Source organism: Monodelphis domestica, chromosome 2 (assembly GCF_027887165.1).
Source record: "Monodelphis domestica isolate mMonDom1 chromosome 2, mMonDom1.pri, whole genome shotgun sequence".
NCBI lineage: Eukaryota > Metazoa > Chordata > Mammalia > Didelphimorphia > Didelphidae > Monodelphis > Monodelphis domestica.
Genome location: NC_077228.1, coordinates 326,795,466 through 326,809,686, shown reverse-complemented (window position 1 = coordinate 326,809,686; position 14,221 = coordinate 326,795,466). Strand labels below are relative to the sequence as shown.

The following is a 14,221-nucleotide window of genomic DNA, read 5'->3' as shown; positions in this document are numbered from 1 at the left end:
ATTACAGAAATTTTATTTTGGAAAGATATCTTGAAAACAGGCAAGGGGAATTACTGCCTCTTCAATTGCTTTGTCTTCTTTTTAGAGCTATTTTCCTCTCAGCTTGTATAAACGAATGATCAGATGTGAAAACAACATGGCTGGAGGGATGTGTCAAGTTTCAAACTTTGCCTTACATACTTCTGTATAATCTATTTCAGGCCTTAAAGAACCGCATTTTTGCAAGCACAACAACAAAGGGGATGGGGAGAAGTTTTTTAAAAGTTACATTTTGCAAACTACCTTGAGACCACTAAAATACAGTTAAATAAGGAGTTCAGAAACTAGGAAATAGAAGCTGAATAGAATTCCAGCTGGAAGATACATTTAGTTGACGGAGGGATAAAATGACCTCTCAATTTGCCGTCACATTGCAGGATGAAGTCATGCACAATCTTCCAAGGTCTTTAACCCGGGGCTAATAAGTAGAATGAATCTTCAGGAAAACAGGACGGGCTTTAACTTGAACTATCTATCCCCTCAGTAGCAAGATTAACCGCTTGTCTGATGAACTCGATTTCCACTGCTTAGGTCACAATGAGTGCATTCTTTATTTGCTGGATTAGATCACAGTGCTAGATTGATGCAGGCAAATAGTCCTGTTTTTGTGTTAAATTGACTTCCAAGTCCGGCAATTTTAACCTGACTCCGTGAGGAGCAAAGTGGGGGCAGACAGAGGTGTTTAGCACTGGAGCAAACCAAGGGGACTGGGGGTCATCTGAATTGACATTTCTCATTGCACTTTCTTTAACACAGATCCATTCATGTGGTTGTGATTGGAGAGAGTCCATCATGAAGATTCGGCTACATTCAGCATTTGCTGCTGTATGTGCAGCGTTCCTCTTATCTTCGATAGAGGCGGAAGGTAATGAACCCCTTTGTTGCGCGTCTTCCCCTTTTCCCTTGAACTGATGATGCAGAATTTGAAAAAAAGGTGAAAAAAAAAAAAGAATGGTCTCAGTTCTAGTCTTTTTTTTTTTTTTGCTTGCTCTCCGTTTTCGGTGTGTTTGCTTTTTCTACTGTGACTTCTGTCCTTAAGAGAAAATGCCTTTCCTTTCTTAAGGTCTGTCGATTTCTCTGCTGCCCAGGACCAGACACTTCTTTTGTCTTGCTTGTTTCACTTTGCATCCTCCTTTGTGGGTTTCTCGCTCGCTCGTGTCTTTCTGGTGTGCTGTCCACACCACCTTTCCACTGCAGCCTCCTCAGAAGGAATGGATCCATTGCACTGGAGCCCAACTGAAGCTGGTATCCTTCCCTTGGCTTCTCAGACAGACTTCCCAACTAACTCTCAAGGAGAAGGCGCCTGTGCAAACACGAAGTTTCAGATTAATAACCCGGCGTCCCAGAGCGTTGGCACCCGCTCTTGAGCGGCTGTTAATTACCTGGCTGAGTGCAGCGAACTCAGTCACATTACACAATAAAGTACTCCAACAGAGTCTGGCTCCGCGCGTCTGTGTGTTTGCTAAGAGTTGAGTGGCTTCACTGGCCAGGCCAGGAGAGTGAGTCACCGATGCAAAGACCACAGGGGAAATTGGGGGTGGAAGGGATTGGAGTGCCAAGCTTGGGGTTCTCTCTGTTGTCTTTCGAAGCCATTCCTACAGAGAAGCGCTCTAGCCGTGGTGCCCGAGGGCTTCCCTGTCTTTGAAGCACTTGAGTCTCAGCCTGGGGGAGGAGCCTGGGGCGCTCTGGGATAGCCCAGCCTCTCTCTAGCCCAGGCAGAGAGCCGCCCGCCACTGGGCACCAGGCACTTTACGTCAGTATCCGCCTCCAGCTGCAGTCTCAGCGCGAGGGGATGGCTCTTGTATTGGTTCTGAACCAAAGAGAGATGAAGGAGTAGAGCTTACTATTTCTCTCCTCCATCTCTCCAATGGGGAATGCAGGCATTTTTTACTTGAAGGGAGAGGAGAAGACTGCTGTCAGGTTGATTTGATTAACCACGGTGCACTGGCTCTCGGAAAAGCAGCCCTTTCTGTTCTTGCCCTCTATGAGAACCCAAGTTCTTTCCCCCCGTCAGGTTTTCTACTTCAATTTCATGTACACCCCGTGTCTAAATTTGCACCTGGAAGCCAACTTCGTTGGGTGGAGTGAGGAGGAAGACAAGCGGAGAAGGGAAGAGCCGGAGAAGTCACTAGTATTCTCAAAACACAAGTTTTGATCACGCACGAAATTTACTCTTCGGGGTTGCCCATTCTCCCTGAATTCTTGGAAAAGTAAAAGGGACTTGATCAACCTTGAAGAGTAAATTCCAGTCTTTGGATACCACAAGAAAGGAGGTATCTGGGGGGGGGGGGGTGTAACTTCTTGCTGCCTGAAAGAACTTGTCAAGATGTCTTGTCCTGTGAAAACCTCTCCCTTCTTTAATGAGTTTATCAGAAGAACTAGGCTATTTGAATTTTAGACTGAAAAGAGACCTTAAGGTATCATCTAGATCTCATTTTTAATTGCATTGATTTTGTGTTTCTACCTGCAAAATCAATGCCTACACAAGAAAGCATGGCTAAAGAATATTCAACTAACTCAGAGAAAAAGAAATCTCTATTTGGTTGATTGTCCAATCTAATTCTCTCTTCTCCAATCCTCTGTGCTCCCCTCATTGTAAAACTGGAATTTCACTAGGGCTATAAAATGAGGGGACTTGGTCAGATTAGATAATCCCTTGGGTCTCTTCCAGGTCTATGATTTTATGTCTACTTTTCTGTATAGACCACCTAGGTAATGCAAAGGAAATGGTGGATTCAACATAAGGAATATACATTTGACGTTATTGTTGTATCTATAGGGAATTGTTTTATGAATTAAGGAGAAACTTTATTTCTGATTTTGTGACTTGAAAGTAACAGAGAAGAGGGGTTAAAACAAGTTGTTTTAGAAAGTACTGAATGAAAGTTTATTGTTTTTGCTACCTACCTAAAATTCTCAAGCTAAACAAATAAAAGGGAAAGCCAACTAATAGCACATAGCATTGTTTTATAATAGCCAAAGGCAAGGGCTTGCAACACCTTTGCAACTTAGGTAAGTATTGTTTAATAGAATTCTGCATAGTTCAGAGCCAAATGATATTTGAGCAATTTATGATTCCCTTACTTGGAAAGTATTCTGAAAGTGTAGAGAAGAACTTAATGAACTTAGATCATCCACCTGATCTAGGATCAACTGGACATTCTTCCATTTACTACTTACAGGCCTTTGGGTAAGAAACGATCTATCTAGGCCTCAGTTTCCCATTCATCTGTGAAGCAATAGAATAGATGATTTTCTACATACCTCTAAGATAAATCTGTGTTTTTTTTCTTTAAGAAAATATTTTTCCATAATGAAGAGGACCCCTGTTAGATATTGGAACAGTACTGGGGTGTCTGTTAGAATTTTCTTAGGTTAGAGTTTATGGCAAATTAAAACTCTTTAGTGCACTTTAGATCTCCATGACAGTTATGTGGTTCTGAAAATCTTTATTAGTCTTTAATGTTTCCTATTTCAAAGTCTTGTATACAAAAGAAACAATTGTGAAATCTGATTTATTTTTTCTAACTTTTAAAAAGTTTTCAGAAAAGTCATGTAAATCCATTAGATCATATTTTGTGAATATTTTAGTGAATTCAGATGACTGTCAAAATTTGCACAGTAGTCTTTTTGAATAAGTCTTTAATTGAAGTTGTCATGACAACAGAAAGAACGGTAAGGAATAGATGAAAGCAAGTATGAATGAATAGAATGAGAGAAAACTTGCAGTGGGGTTCACTCCTTGTTCTTGGAATCCCTCTTAAAATATTTTTACATAGTTCATTAAAGTAACTAATCGATCAGTCCAATAAGTGTTCTTTGAGTATTAAAAATATTTTTGAGAATTCTTAGGATAATAGATGAGGCATGATGTAAACAGCATAATGAGAATTGGATTAGAAGATGGATAATCTGTAAAGAGCAACTGAAAATGATATTCTCTTATCCACTAATTTTATTCAAAATTCTCTTCATATGAACTGTCTCTAATAGTGAAAGAGTTTATATGCATTGTCATTCTTCATTTTGGGGCCTTCTATAATAGCTGTAAGGGGCAGCTAGGAAGAGAAGTGGATAGTGCTGGGTGTGGAATCAGGAAGGCTCATCTTCCTGAGTTGAAATCTGGCTTCAGACACTTATTAGTTGTATGACCTTGGGCAAGTCATTTAAAACCCTGTTTGTATTAGTTTCTTCATTTGTAAAATAAGCCTGAGAAGGAAATGGCAAAGCACTCAACTATCTTTGCTAAAAAACAACAACCAAAAAACAAATAAGATCACGAAGAGTCAGATATGCCTGAACAATAACAACAATCATAGTTGTACCCTTAGATAGCTCAAAAGTAATAGGATGCTCCAAGGTTCTTGGCCAGGAACATTTCTCAGACAGTGGAGAGGACTGGCATCTTTCATAATGTTTTAACTGACAGCTTTCCATTAGAACAGAAGCTCATATAACCAGGTACTTTTTTTTTTTTGCTTTTACTTTGTATCATAAATCTTAGCAGAGGGTCTGGCATACAGTAAGTCCTTAATGACTGATGGACTTAAATTTTAGATGTATATTTACTCACATATTCTACTATGCTACCATAATCTTGGGACTAAAATATCTATAGTGAGTCTTATCCTCTTATTACATTCAGTCATACTTGCTTCTATCCGTTCTCCATCTATCCCATCCATGTCTACTCTATGGGTATGCTTTAGTTTCATAATAATTTTTTACCTTTTTTTTACCTTTGTCATAGTTCATAATTTATCTTTTCTTATCTGCTCCATTTTCTCATTTCTGTAGTTGTTTCTCCTTTCCTCCCACAGTCTTCTCGGAGACATTTTAAATTTCTAGCATCTTACAGAAATGAAAATTTGGGGTGGTTTATTACTTTTAATTTTAATTGACTACTTGCATCTCAGTTGCTTCATGCACATTATCATGTTAACTTTATGACAATTTTGTCTCTAAACCAGACAGAATAACTTTTGCCTTTTATAGTAAATGTTTTCCTATTTAGATAGAAATTTTGAAAGACCATTAGTCAATCTTTTCTGAGGATATTATTTCCTAGCTGATTGATGCCTCCAGAAGAACTAAATTGAAGTAGAAGTTAAGATCAACTAAATATCATTGTAAGGAATGTTATCTTAATAATTCCTAGTTTATAATATTCTTCTTAGATAATTCATTTACTTTGTTCTTGTCAACATTCCATCCAATAATACAGATTTCAATTTATGACTGTCTGTTTTGTGTGACTCTTGCCAATATCTTCTAATATATGCCTGAACAAAGTAGAAGGCATTTCTCTCTTACAGTACAGGGTGGACTGAACCATTCTCCTGCTCACCAAACTAAAGTGGTTCTTTCTTGCTCCTTAGATCAAATACATATACCTCTGTATGGCATTTAAAGCTACTTACAACCTGGCTCCAACCCACCTTTCTTGCCTTCTAATAGATTATCCTTTCCTGTAAACTACAATTCAACCAAACTAGCCTCCTTTCTGTTCCTCACATATGAAATTTCATATGATGTCACCATCTTTTATTCAAATTCTCAGCCATGTCTGGACTTCTTCCTTACCTCATTTTTACCTTGTGAAATCCATCCTTTCCTTTAATGAACAACTCAAAGTCACTCTTATTTCATGTGTCTGTCCTGATATCCTCTAGCTGATAGTGCTTCATCTCTTCCACCACTATGACTTTGAATTTAATTTTTATACATTTTATAATACTTCCATGTGCATGTTATAATTATATTATTTCCTCCCCTCACCCCTTCTCCATATAGTGTAAACTCCTTTAGTACAAAGACATTTCATTCTTATCTTTGTAGCCTCAGAACCTAGCATAATGTCTGGCACATAATTGGAACCCAGTATATGTTTATTGAAAGATTTATTGAGGAAATATCTAGATGAAATAGCTTCTTAATGTCCATGTTTAATGATCAATTATTTAGGAAAACCAAAGCTGATACAAATTTTATTTAAGCCATTGCCTATTTAGTCTCAAATATCAAAATTTAGAGTTGGAAGATATCTCAGAGAACATCTTTATTTTACATATATTTTTTATTTTTTTACATACATTTTACATATTAGAACACCAAGACTCAGGCTAAGAAATTGGCCCAAAGTCATACAAGCTAGTGCTTGGAAGAACCAGTAGTATCAGATCATAGGTGTCTTGTCCTACAATCTATTGTTCTTTTTGTCACATGATGCAACCTTCTAGATTAAATTTGAAATATGGTCTATTTAACAATGAAGTGAAAAAAAAGTTATACTGATTTATATCATATAAGAAACTGGTTTGTTGGCAGAATGTTTTCAATTTTCAATTAATTATTTTGCTGCCTTATGTTCCTAGTCTCAATATATTTATTAGTTAAATCTTTCATAGACTTGAATGGAAAATAGGACTTATACATTAAATTAGTATCTATTTGATATAATTCTTACAGTTTAATAATTGAAAATACTTATACATGTTCTATATCTTCAGGAACATGCTGCAATGAAAATAAGGATTTCCCCTTAGTGTGAATAATGGACTGGAAAGATTTTTATTGTTAAGATAATGCCCCTTTCAGTTTTGTTACCATGGAAATGAAAACAAGTTTCCAAAGAAATGAATGACAAAAAGATTTCTCATACAATAGTAATATTAAAGCAGTATTTCAGCATTTCTCAACCCTTCACCCTCTTTTTAGTTTGTTAACATAACCATAATGTTTCTAGCATTAAATTAGGAATTCTCTTTTTCCTCCTTTAATGTCTTGATTGATCTTGTGTACAACTGGTATGTTGGACATCTTTTTCTACATTAAAAAACCCCTTTATCTTCTATCTTAGAATCAATATTGTGTATTGGTTCCAAGGCAGAAGAATGGTAAAGGCTAAGACATGGAGGTTAAGTGACTTGCTCAGGGTCACAAAGGTAGGAAGTGTCTGAGGCCATACCCAGGACTTCTAGTCTGTAGACCTGGGTCTTAATCCACTGAGTCACCTAGCTGCCCCCTTCCTATAGATTTTAGATTCCTTTGATTTTTATGATGGCCAAGATGGAAGAAATATTTATGCTTTTTTTCTTTTGGCTAAATATTTCTATTCTGATTTCTTGAGTTGGTTATATAAGAAATGCAAATTCAAATAGAAACTCATATTTGCATTTCCTGAAGCAACACATAACATGACTGAAAACATGTTTTAATATTTTAAAACAATAATATGTATAACTATGAAAAATGTTGATTTTAAAGTTATTTGAATAAAGTATTTTTTAATTTTAAATTTTAAAAATATTCCTCCATGTTTACATGATTAATTACCCTCCCCTCTTCCCTCACTCCTTCCAGAACTGACAAGCAATTCCATTGGATTATACAAACTTGATACCTATTTCCATCTTATTCATTTTTGCAATAGAGAAATCTTTTAAAACCCAAACCCCAAATCATATATCCACATAAACAAGTGATAAGTCATATGTTTTTATTCTGTGTTTCTACTCCCACAGTTCTTTCTCTTGATGTAGATAGCATTCTTTCTCATAAATCCCTTGGGATTGTCCTGGATCATTGCATTGCTGCTAGTAGTAAAGTCTGTTACATTGGATCATTCTACAACAGTTCACCTTCTGTGTACAATGTTCTCTTGGTTCTGCTCATTTCACTCTGCATCAGTTCATGGAGGTTCTTCCACTTCATGTAGAAATCCTCCAATTCATCATTACTTACAGCACAATAGTATTCCATCACCACTATATACCACAATTTTGAATAAAGTATTTTTGAACAAAGTCAGTGTGCCTTTGTGGATAAGATTTTGGGCTGAGAATTGGAAATGTGTGACTTTGAATCCAGTCTCTGACACAACTAACTGGTTGTTTAAACCTGAGCAAACCACTAACCGCTATGCAACTCCCTAATAATTAATCAACAAAGTCACAACTAGTTCAATTGTTTTAAAATCTTTTGGCTACTTAATTTGCTGTTAATAATAGTGTAAAGCTCTGAATTCACATTACACATACACATATCCAAGAAATCTCAGGTACTTTAGATAATTATTGTATAGAGTCTTATATCAATATTATGTCAGAATGTGTTCTATAGTAGAATAATTAATCACTGAGAGAAATATCTAGTAGTTTTAAAATGATATTTTAGAATTTATGTTCATTAATTCTTATCTAAATCACTAAGCCTATATCCAGTTTCTGTCAATTTCCTGTGGTCCTCCCCTTTCATTCTATAACTCTGAATCTTTTAATGTAAAGTAGTATATAGAGAGAATTAAAGGGGCCTTGTAGATTAGATAGTCAATATTTCTTGGAATTGTTCTAGCCTTGACAAAGTTTTTCTGTCTTCTTGTGAAAGTCAGTGTGGTATAGTAGATAGGGAATAGGAATGGGAAACCAAAAGATTTAGGTTGCCTGCATAATCTTGAGCAAATCCTTTAATCTTTTCAGTGGTCTAGGCAACACTCTAAGCCCATAAATGGCAGAAAAAGTGCCAAGTTGCACTGGCAGAGTGCTCTCTATCTATTGAGTCTAGTCCCTATACCAATTACTCTTTTAGAGAAGATGAAATGGTAGCAATCATATTCTTATGTTCTTATGGTGCATCACTAGAGAGTTTCATAATGTAAAATGAAAACTTTTATTCTTCCTCAAGTTCACTTGTCATGCTCACATGCCATTTTTTAAACCTGAAACATAAGGTGATGACAATATCTAACCAATCTCAGGTCTAGATGATTGTTAATTCATAAAGAGGTCTTGGCAGAAAAATGGATTCACTGTGTCCATCAGTCTTGTCTCAGACTTTTAATTGTGGACTACCACATCTGAGTTTTTAGGAACATCTTAAACCTTTGAAATGTTAAAGACTTTTCCCTGCAGTCATTTTTTTTTTCAAGTTGATCTGGAATCCGGCCATTTGGATATCAAGTTGGGCTGCTGCCCTTCAGCACTTTTACCCTAATGTCTCTGCTGCATCAGGTCAATTTTCTTCCAAGGTTGGTGGTACTGTTTTTCCATGTACTGATTTTTTTCAAAGCATGCTCAGGCCAGTTGTGTCTGCCTTTGCATTAAATTTGTCCTGAGCCATTGCTATTGGAACAATATTTTATAATGATATTCTTAATGTGTGTATACTTTATTATTAACATCTGTTGCATGCACAAAAACTAAATGATGACCTGCTATTTTGTTTTTAGCAATTTCATTACAATAAATTTAAGGTTGAATTATTAAACTTTGCATGTAGATTAATAGTCTAATCTCACTGCCTGTGTATGGATAGTAGGAAAAATAACATTCATTCCAGCATTAGTATATCCAAATCAATATAAAAGTCATATTATCCTGGAGTTGGAAGTGAGAATTCATTAAAGCAAGTGTCTGCTTAATTCGTTCTATTTCATTAAGCCATGTTATTAATATTGCATAAAACCTAACAACAATTAAATTATATGACATGTCTTAAAACTACTACTGTATTTCAATTGACCTCTATATACATCTAAAAAGATGATCATCTTCCATGAAACAGATAAAAACAAAATTTCACTCACAAGGAATGTGAGGCTTTCAGTCAGACTGGAGCATTGCAGGAGAGTATGGCTGCAATCCACTTTACTTTGAGGACATGTTCAAAGAGTCAGATTTAATATACTTACCATGCACTGACAGTGAGTCAGTAAAATGCTGCATGATGAGGCATGAACATTTTAGAGAGAATATCATTATAAAATATTTCTGGAACGTCTTTGTCTAATGACCATTGTACATGGAGGCTTTTGTTCATTGTAGGACACTAAAAACAAGTCAACATTTCATTTACACATGCATGATGCTGCAAAATGATGTATGTACTTTTCTGTACTTTTTGATTATTTCTGTCATCAACTCCTACAAGTTTTTTTCTTTTTTAATTTGCAATCATTTGTTCAGATCACTGATGACTTCTTTACTGTTTTCTTTAAATTCTGTAAATAAATGTCCATAAATATACATTGATGTTGTCTTTTCATGATTAACCAATGTTTTGTAAAGGTCCATACTGGCATTTTAAGCTAAAATGCCACTTCTAGTATGGGGTACACCTGCTGCAAAGTGGAAATAATAGTGTTAGTTTACACCTTGGAAATCATACTGAAAGTTGGTGTAAACTGGTAGAATATTTGTGTTATGAATGTTTGTATCATAATGTTGACATGATTATAAATTATGATAAAATTGGAAATCCTTTATTTTGGAATCACAAACTATGCAAAGAAATGAGCATTCCTATACATTTCAAATACATATTTCCATATGAAATGTAGCATTACTGAACAGATATTTGGTAATTCCCAAGATTCTTCTGTATTAACAAAATTAATTCCTTTATCTCTGCCATAGTTTCGAATTTCTTGAAACACAAACAATAAGAACATCATAATGCAGAGAAGCAATTTAAAAAGATAATCAATTACTTTATGCCCTTCAGAAGGAGAGTATTGTGTTAGTATTTTAAATTATCTTCTAGGATTGTAAGCAGGTTGTGATTTGGCATGCTTGTTCCAATTGCACCCAGCATGTATCAAAAGTCCCTTAATTGTTATGTGAAATGTTTGCCTATGTGGTTATTATCTGTGACTTCATTGTACATGTATCCAATTACGTTTTCCATCATGCTTGAACTTGCTGGTCATTCTTGAATGACTTAGCAACTCAAGAAACACATGTTCTGTGCTGTCTTCTGTGATATGTATACTCTCTGATGTTTTGTCATATTTTGTCAGCTTTTATTTTATTCTTTTCCAACAATATGTTTATATTTGTTGGAAACAAATTTATGCAAAGACAATCTTAGTAAGCTTTGCTCATCTTAATTTTCATTAAAATCCCAATTTTCTTGCATTCAAAAGTAACTAATACCCAATTTCTTTTCCAGTTGAACCACCTTCAGACTTGAATTTTAAAATTATAGATGAAAATACTGTTCACATGTCATGGGCAAAACCGATTGATCCCATAGTGGGTTACAGAGTAACAGTGGATCCTACAACTGGTAAGTTGCATGGATAATAAAAATAGATCATAAAATCTCAGAGTACAAAGGACTTTAGAGATCATCTAACCCAACTATCACATTATCTTTTTCAGATTTAGAAACTAAAGTTCAGAAAAGCTAAGTAAATTGGTTAAATGGTAGAACTAGAAATAGCTAACACTCAGTTCTTATTTCTCTTTCAGTATTTGGAGTTCTAACATTCAATGACCTTGTAGTCTTAATTTTTTTTTTAACACAGCCTATCTAAAGCTTGCCCTACTGGAAAATGACTTTGTAAATGTTGATGCTATCATATTGGAGCAGTGAAAGTAGCCTTTAATGACTTTTTAAATATGCAAACTTTTGGACATTATTACCTAAACCTTTAACAGTTTAAAGGCTAAAGCAATGAAATTTGAGTTGTAGAGGCAATGGTACAATGGATAGAATACTGGACTTGGAATCAGAAAGGGCTAGGTTTGAGTCCTGGTTCAGACACTTAACCCTAGGTCCCTAAGGAAGTACCTTAAATTGACTTGCTTTCTTCATCTGTAAAATGGGGATAATAATAACACAGTTGGCATGAAGATTAAATGAGACAACCCATGTAAAGTGCTTTTTAAAACCGAAAGTTTTGCTAAGAAAAAAAGAAACTTGAGTTGCAATACCCTGTGCCTCTAGCATCTAGGAAACATAATTAGGTAATGTTTACATTTACTAATAAGGTATAAAAACAGAGGAATGAGTTGTCTCTTTAGGGTGATTTAGGTGTATCCATGATTGGAGGCAATGCAATGGCCATGATGTGTGCTATACTGTGATTCTTTGAAAAAAAATGCCCTTTTTTCTTGGTTATTTTTAAAAAATTGTTTTTGGGTTAATTGCACCACTCAAGTACAGAAATCATTCTTAGTTGTTCAGTTTTTTTTAATCCAAAATGCAGTTGGGAGAAAAGAATGCAATTGGAAAAACGTGTGCTTCCATTGATATTGACTGACTGGTAGGGATGTTGATGACTTGACTGAGTGTGGTAAACAGTGGGATCAAAAAGAACTTATCACATAAACTGTGTTTGTATATTTTTGTGGTCTTGGAAATTCCAAGAGCTTAAAATAATATTTTATTAGGGAATTTAGAAAGCATTTCTTCTTATCAGATCTATGAACTTTAAAGGAAGTGAAGTATCTTTTCTGTCCTTTTTGTTTTACTTCTATTCTATATCAGATTCTTTCCTCATCCCCTCTCAGAAACCCAATCACAAAACTGCAGATATAGTTTTCCATTTCATTCATACCCAATCATAGCTTTCATTGGTCAGGGGATGTTTTGGTTTCCAGAGGATGTTGGAAACAGTTGACATAGTGTGCTGACATATTCTGGCTCTAGATGGTAGGTTCTTGGAACCTTAGTTTTCTCTGTTCCTTAGAGAAAACATGAAGTGAAATAGTTGATATAATGCAATAAAGTACTTTAAAATGGATCTTTTGATACTTTGATATTATACTGAAGTTTACCAAACAAACTACAAGGAACTCACAAGCATATGTAAAGGAGAGATTTTATATCAACACTTAGAGATGAGGAGAATCAATTGCTTTTTATGGAAGAATTTTGCCTTTTGAAGGCTGAATGTGGCCTGTGTTTTTCATTTTCCTTATTTTCCTTTGTTATATCACTCAATTTTGAAATTAGTTCTTTCCGCTTGATCTGATACCTAACGTAAAAATTATTTTGTAAACACCAATGTTTAAAAGTGGTTTTAAATGCCAAAAGATTTGTGATATAGTGGAGATCTGGCCATAGAGGCAGGATAACCTGGGATTGAATCCCGCCTCTGACATATATTGGCTATGTGATCCAGGGTAAGTCATTTGTGTAATCCCTTAATGCTCTAGGTAGTTATCAAAAAATTATAAGTTGCATAGATATTGCCTATCTGCATTTGTAGAGAGTGTTTCTTCATTGCAAACTCCTTATATTAATAAAATTATAGGACCATAAATTTATACCTGGATGAGATATTAGATATTGTCTTGTTCAACTCTCATTTGACAGATGAAGCACAGAAAGGCTATGTGACATAGTAAGTGTTTAATAAAGGAACTGAACCCAGGTCTTATTGATTCCAAGTCCAATTTTCTATCTACAATGCCTTGTTGTTTCTCATCACTCTCTCTTTCTTCCTCTTCTCCTACAAAGGAGAGGTATGTTGCTCCAACCGGACCTTTTATTATATTGTAATGCACAAGTTTCTATGTGTTGAATATGAATATACCAAAAATAAGTAACTATATTGGATGTCTTCATGTGATTAGAAGTTTTCATTTTGAAGGACAAACAGAAGACATGTTGGATGCCTGAAATATTTTTCAATTATACATTTCATCTTTTGTTTGCATTTAACAAAAGATTTTATTTTTCTGTTAATACTTTGGATGTTGGAATTTTTTTTTCCAGATGGGCCTACAAAAGAATTTACCCTTTCTGCTAGTAACACCGAAACTTTGTTGTCAGATCTTATACCTGAGATAGAGTATGTTGTGACAATAACTTCATATGATGAAGTTGAAGAAAGTGTACCAGTTATAGGCCAACTGACAAGTAAGTACTTGTAATAACATTGTTTTTTTTCCTGTATTTTTTCTCTTTTTTTTCCTGATAGAACTATCTAGCTTTTTATTTTTCTTCTTATAATTACAGTGATGAAAGAATTAATGGCAATCAGTGTTACCTTTTCCCTACTGCATTAATGAATAGGGAATTTTTTTTCTTTCAGCATGAAGACCTTTTAGAGTAGCTAATTATCTCTCATCTATAGCAATTTAGGTTCATGAATATGCCAGGGTTATAAATTTCATGTTACAACAATAGTAACCAATAAGAAAAATTCCCTTTAGCAATCAAATATGAATCTTCTAGTGAGTATACAGCATGAGAACTATGTTTATTTCACAGATTGCTTGGACAAAATTACACAGAGAAAGAAAAATGATAGGTATTTTTCCTTGAGTTTGTGGTTGGACAAGTTCCCCAAAATGGTAGCCATTTGGACATGGGACTTTGGGGGTAGAGAGATACACCACTAAACAGAGAACAATAATTAATAGAATGAATCAAGAAATAAAGACTATGTTTC

At 35.0% G+C, this 14,221-nt stretch overlaps 1 protein-coding gene across 5 annotated transcripts in view; it reads left to right on the top strand.

Moving 5' to 3' along the window:
* The window catches only part of COL12A1 (collagen type XII alpha 1 chain), a 141,095-nt gene that overhangs the window by 3,139 nt on the left and 123,735 nt on the right, over positions 1 to 14,221 (top strand). For 3 of the 5 annotated variants that reach the window (XM_056818506.1, XM_007484207.3, XM_056818505.1), the window contains exon 2: positions 796 to 904. In XM_056818506.1, coding sequence (XP_056674484.1) covers positions 832 to 904 — 73 coding nt within the window. In that variant the 5' untranslated portion in view covers positions 796 to 831. Of the gene's footprint in view, positions 1 to 795; positions 905 to 10,986; positions 11,104 to 13,542; positions 13,687 to 14,221 lie in introns of all 5 variants that reach the window. The other 2 variants (XM_007484206.3, XM_007484203.3) reach the window with 1 other exon arrangement.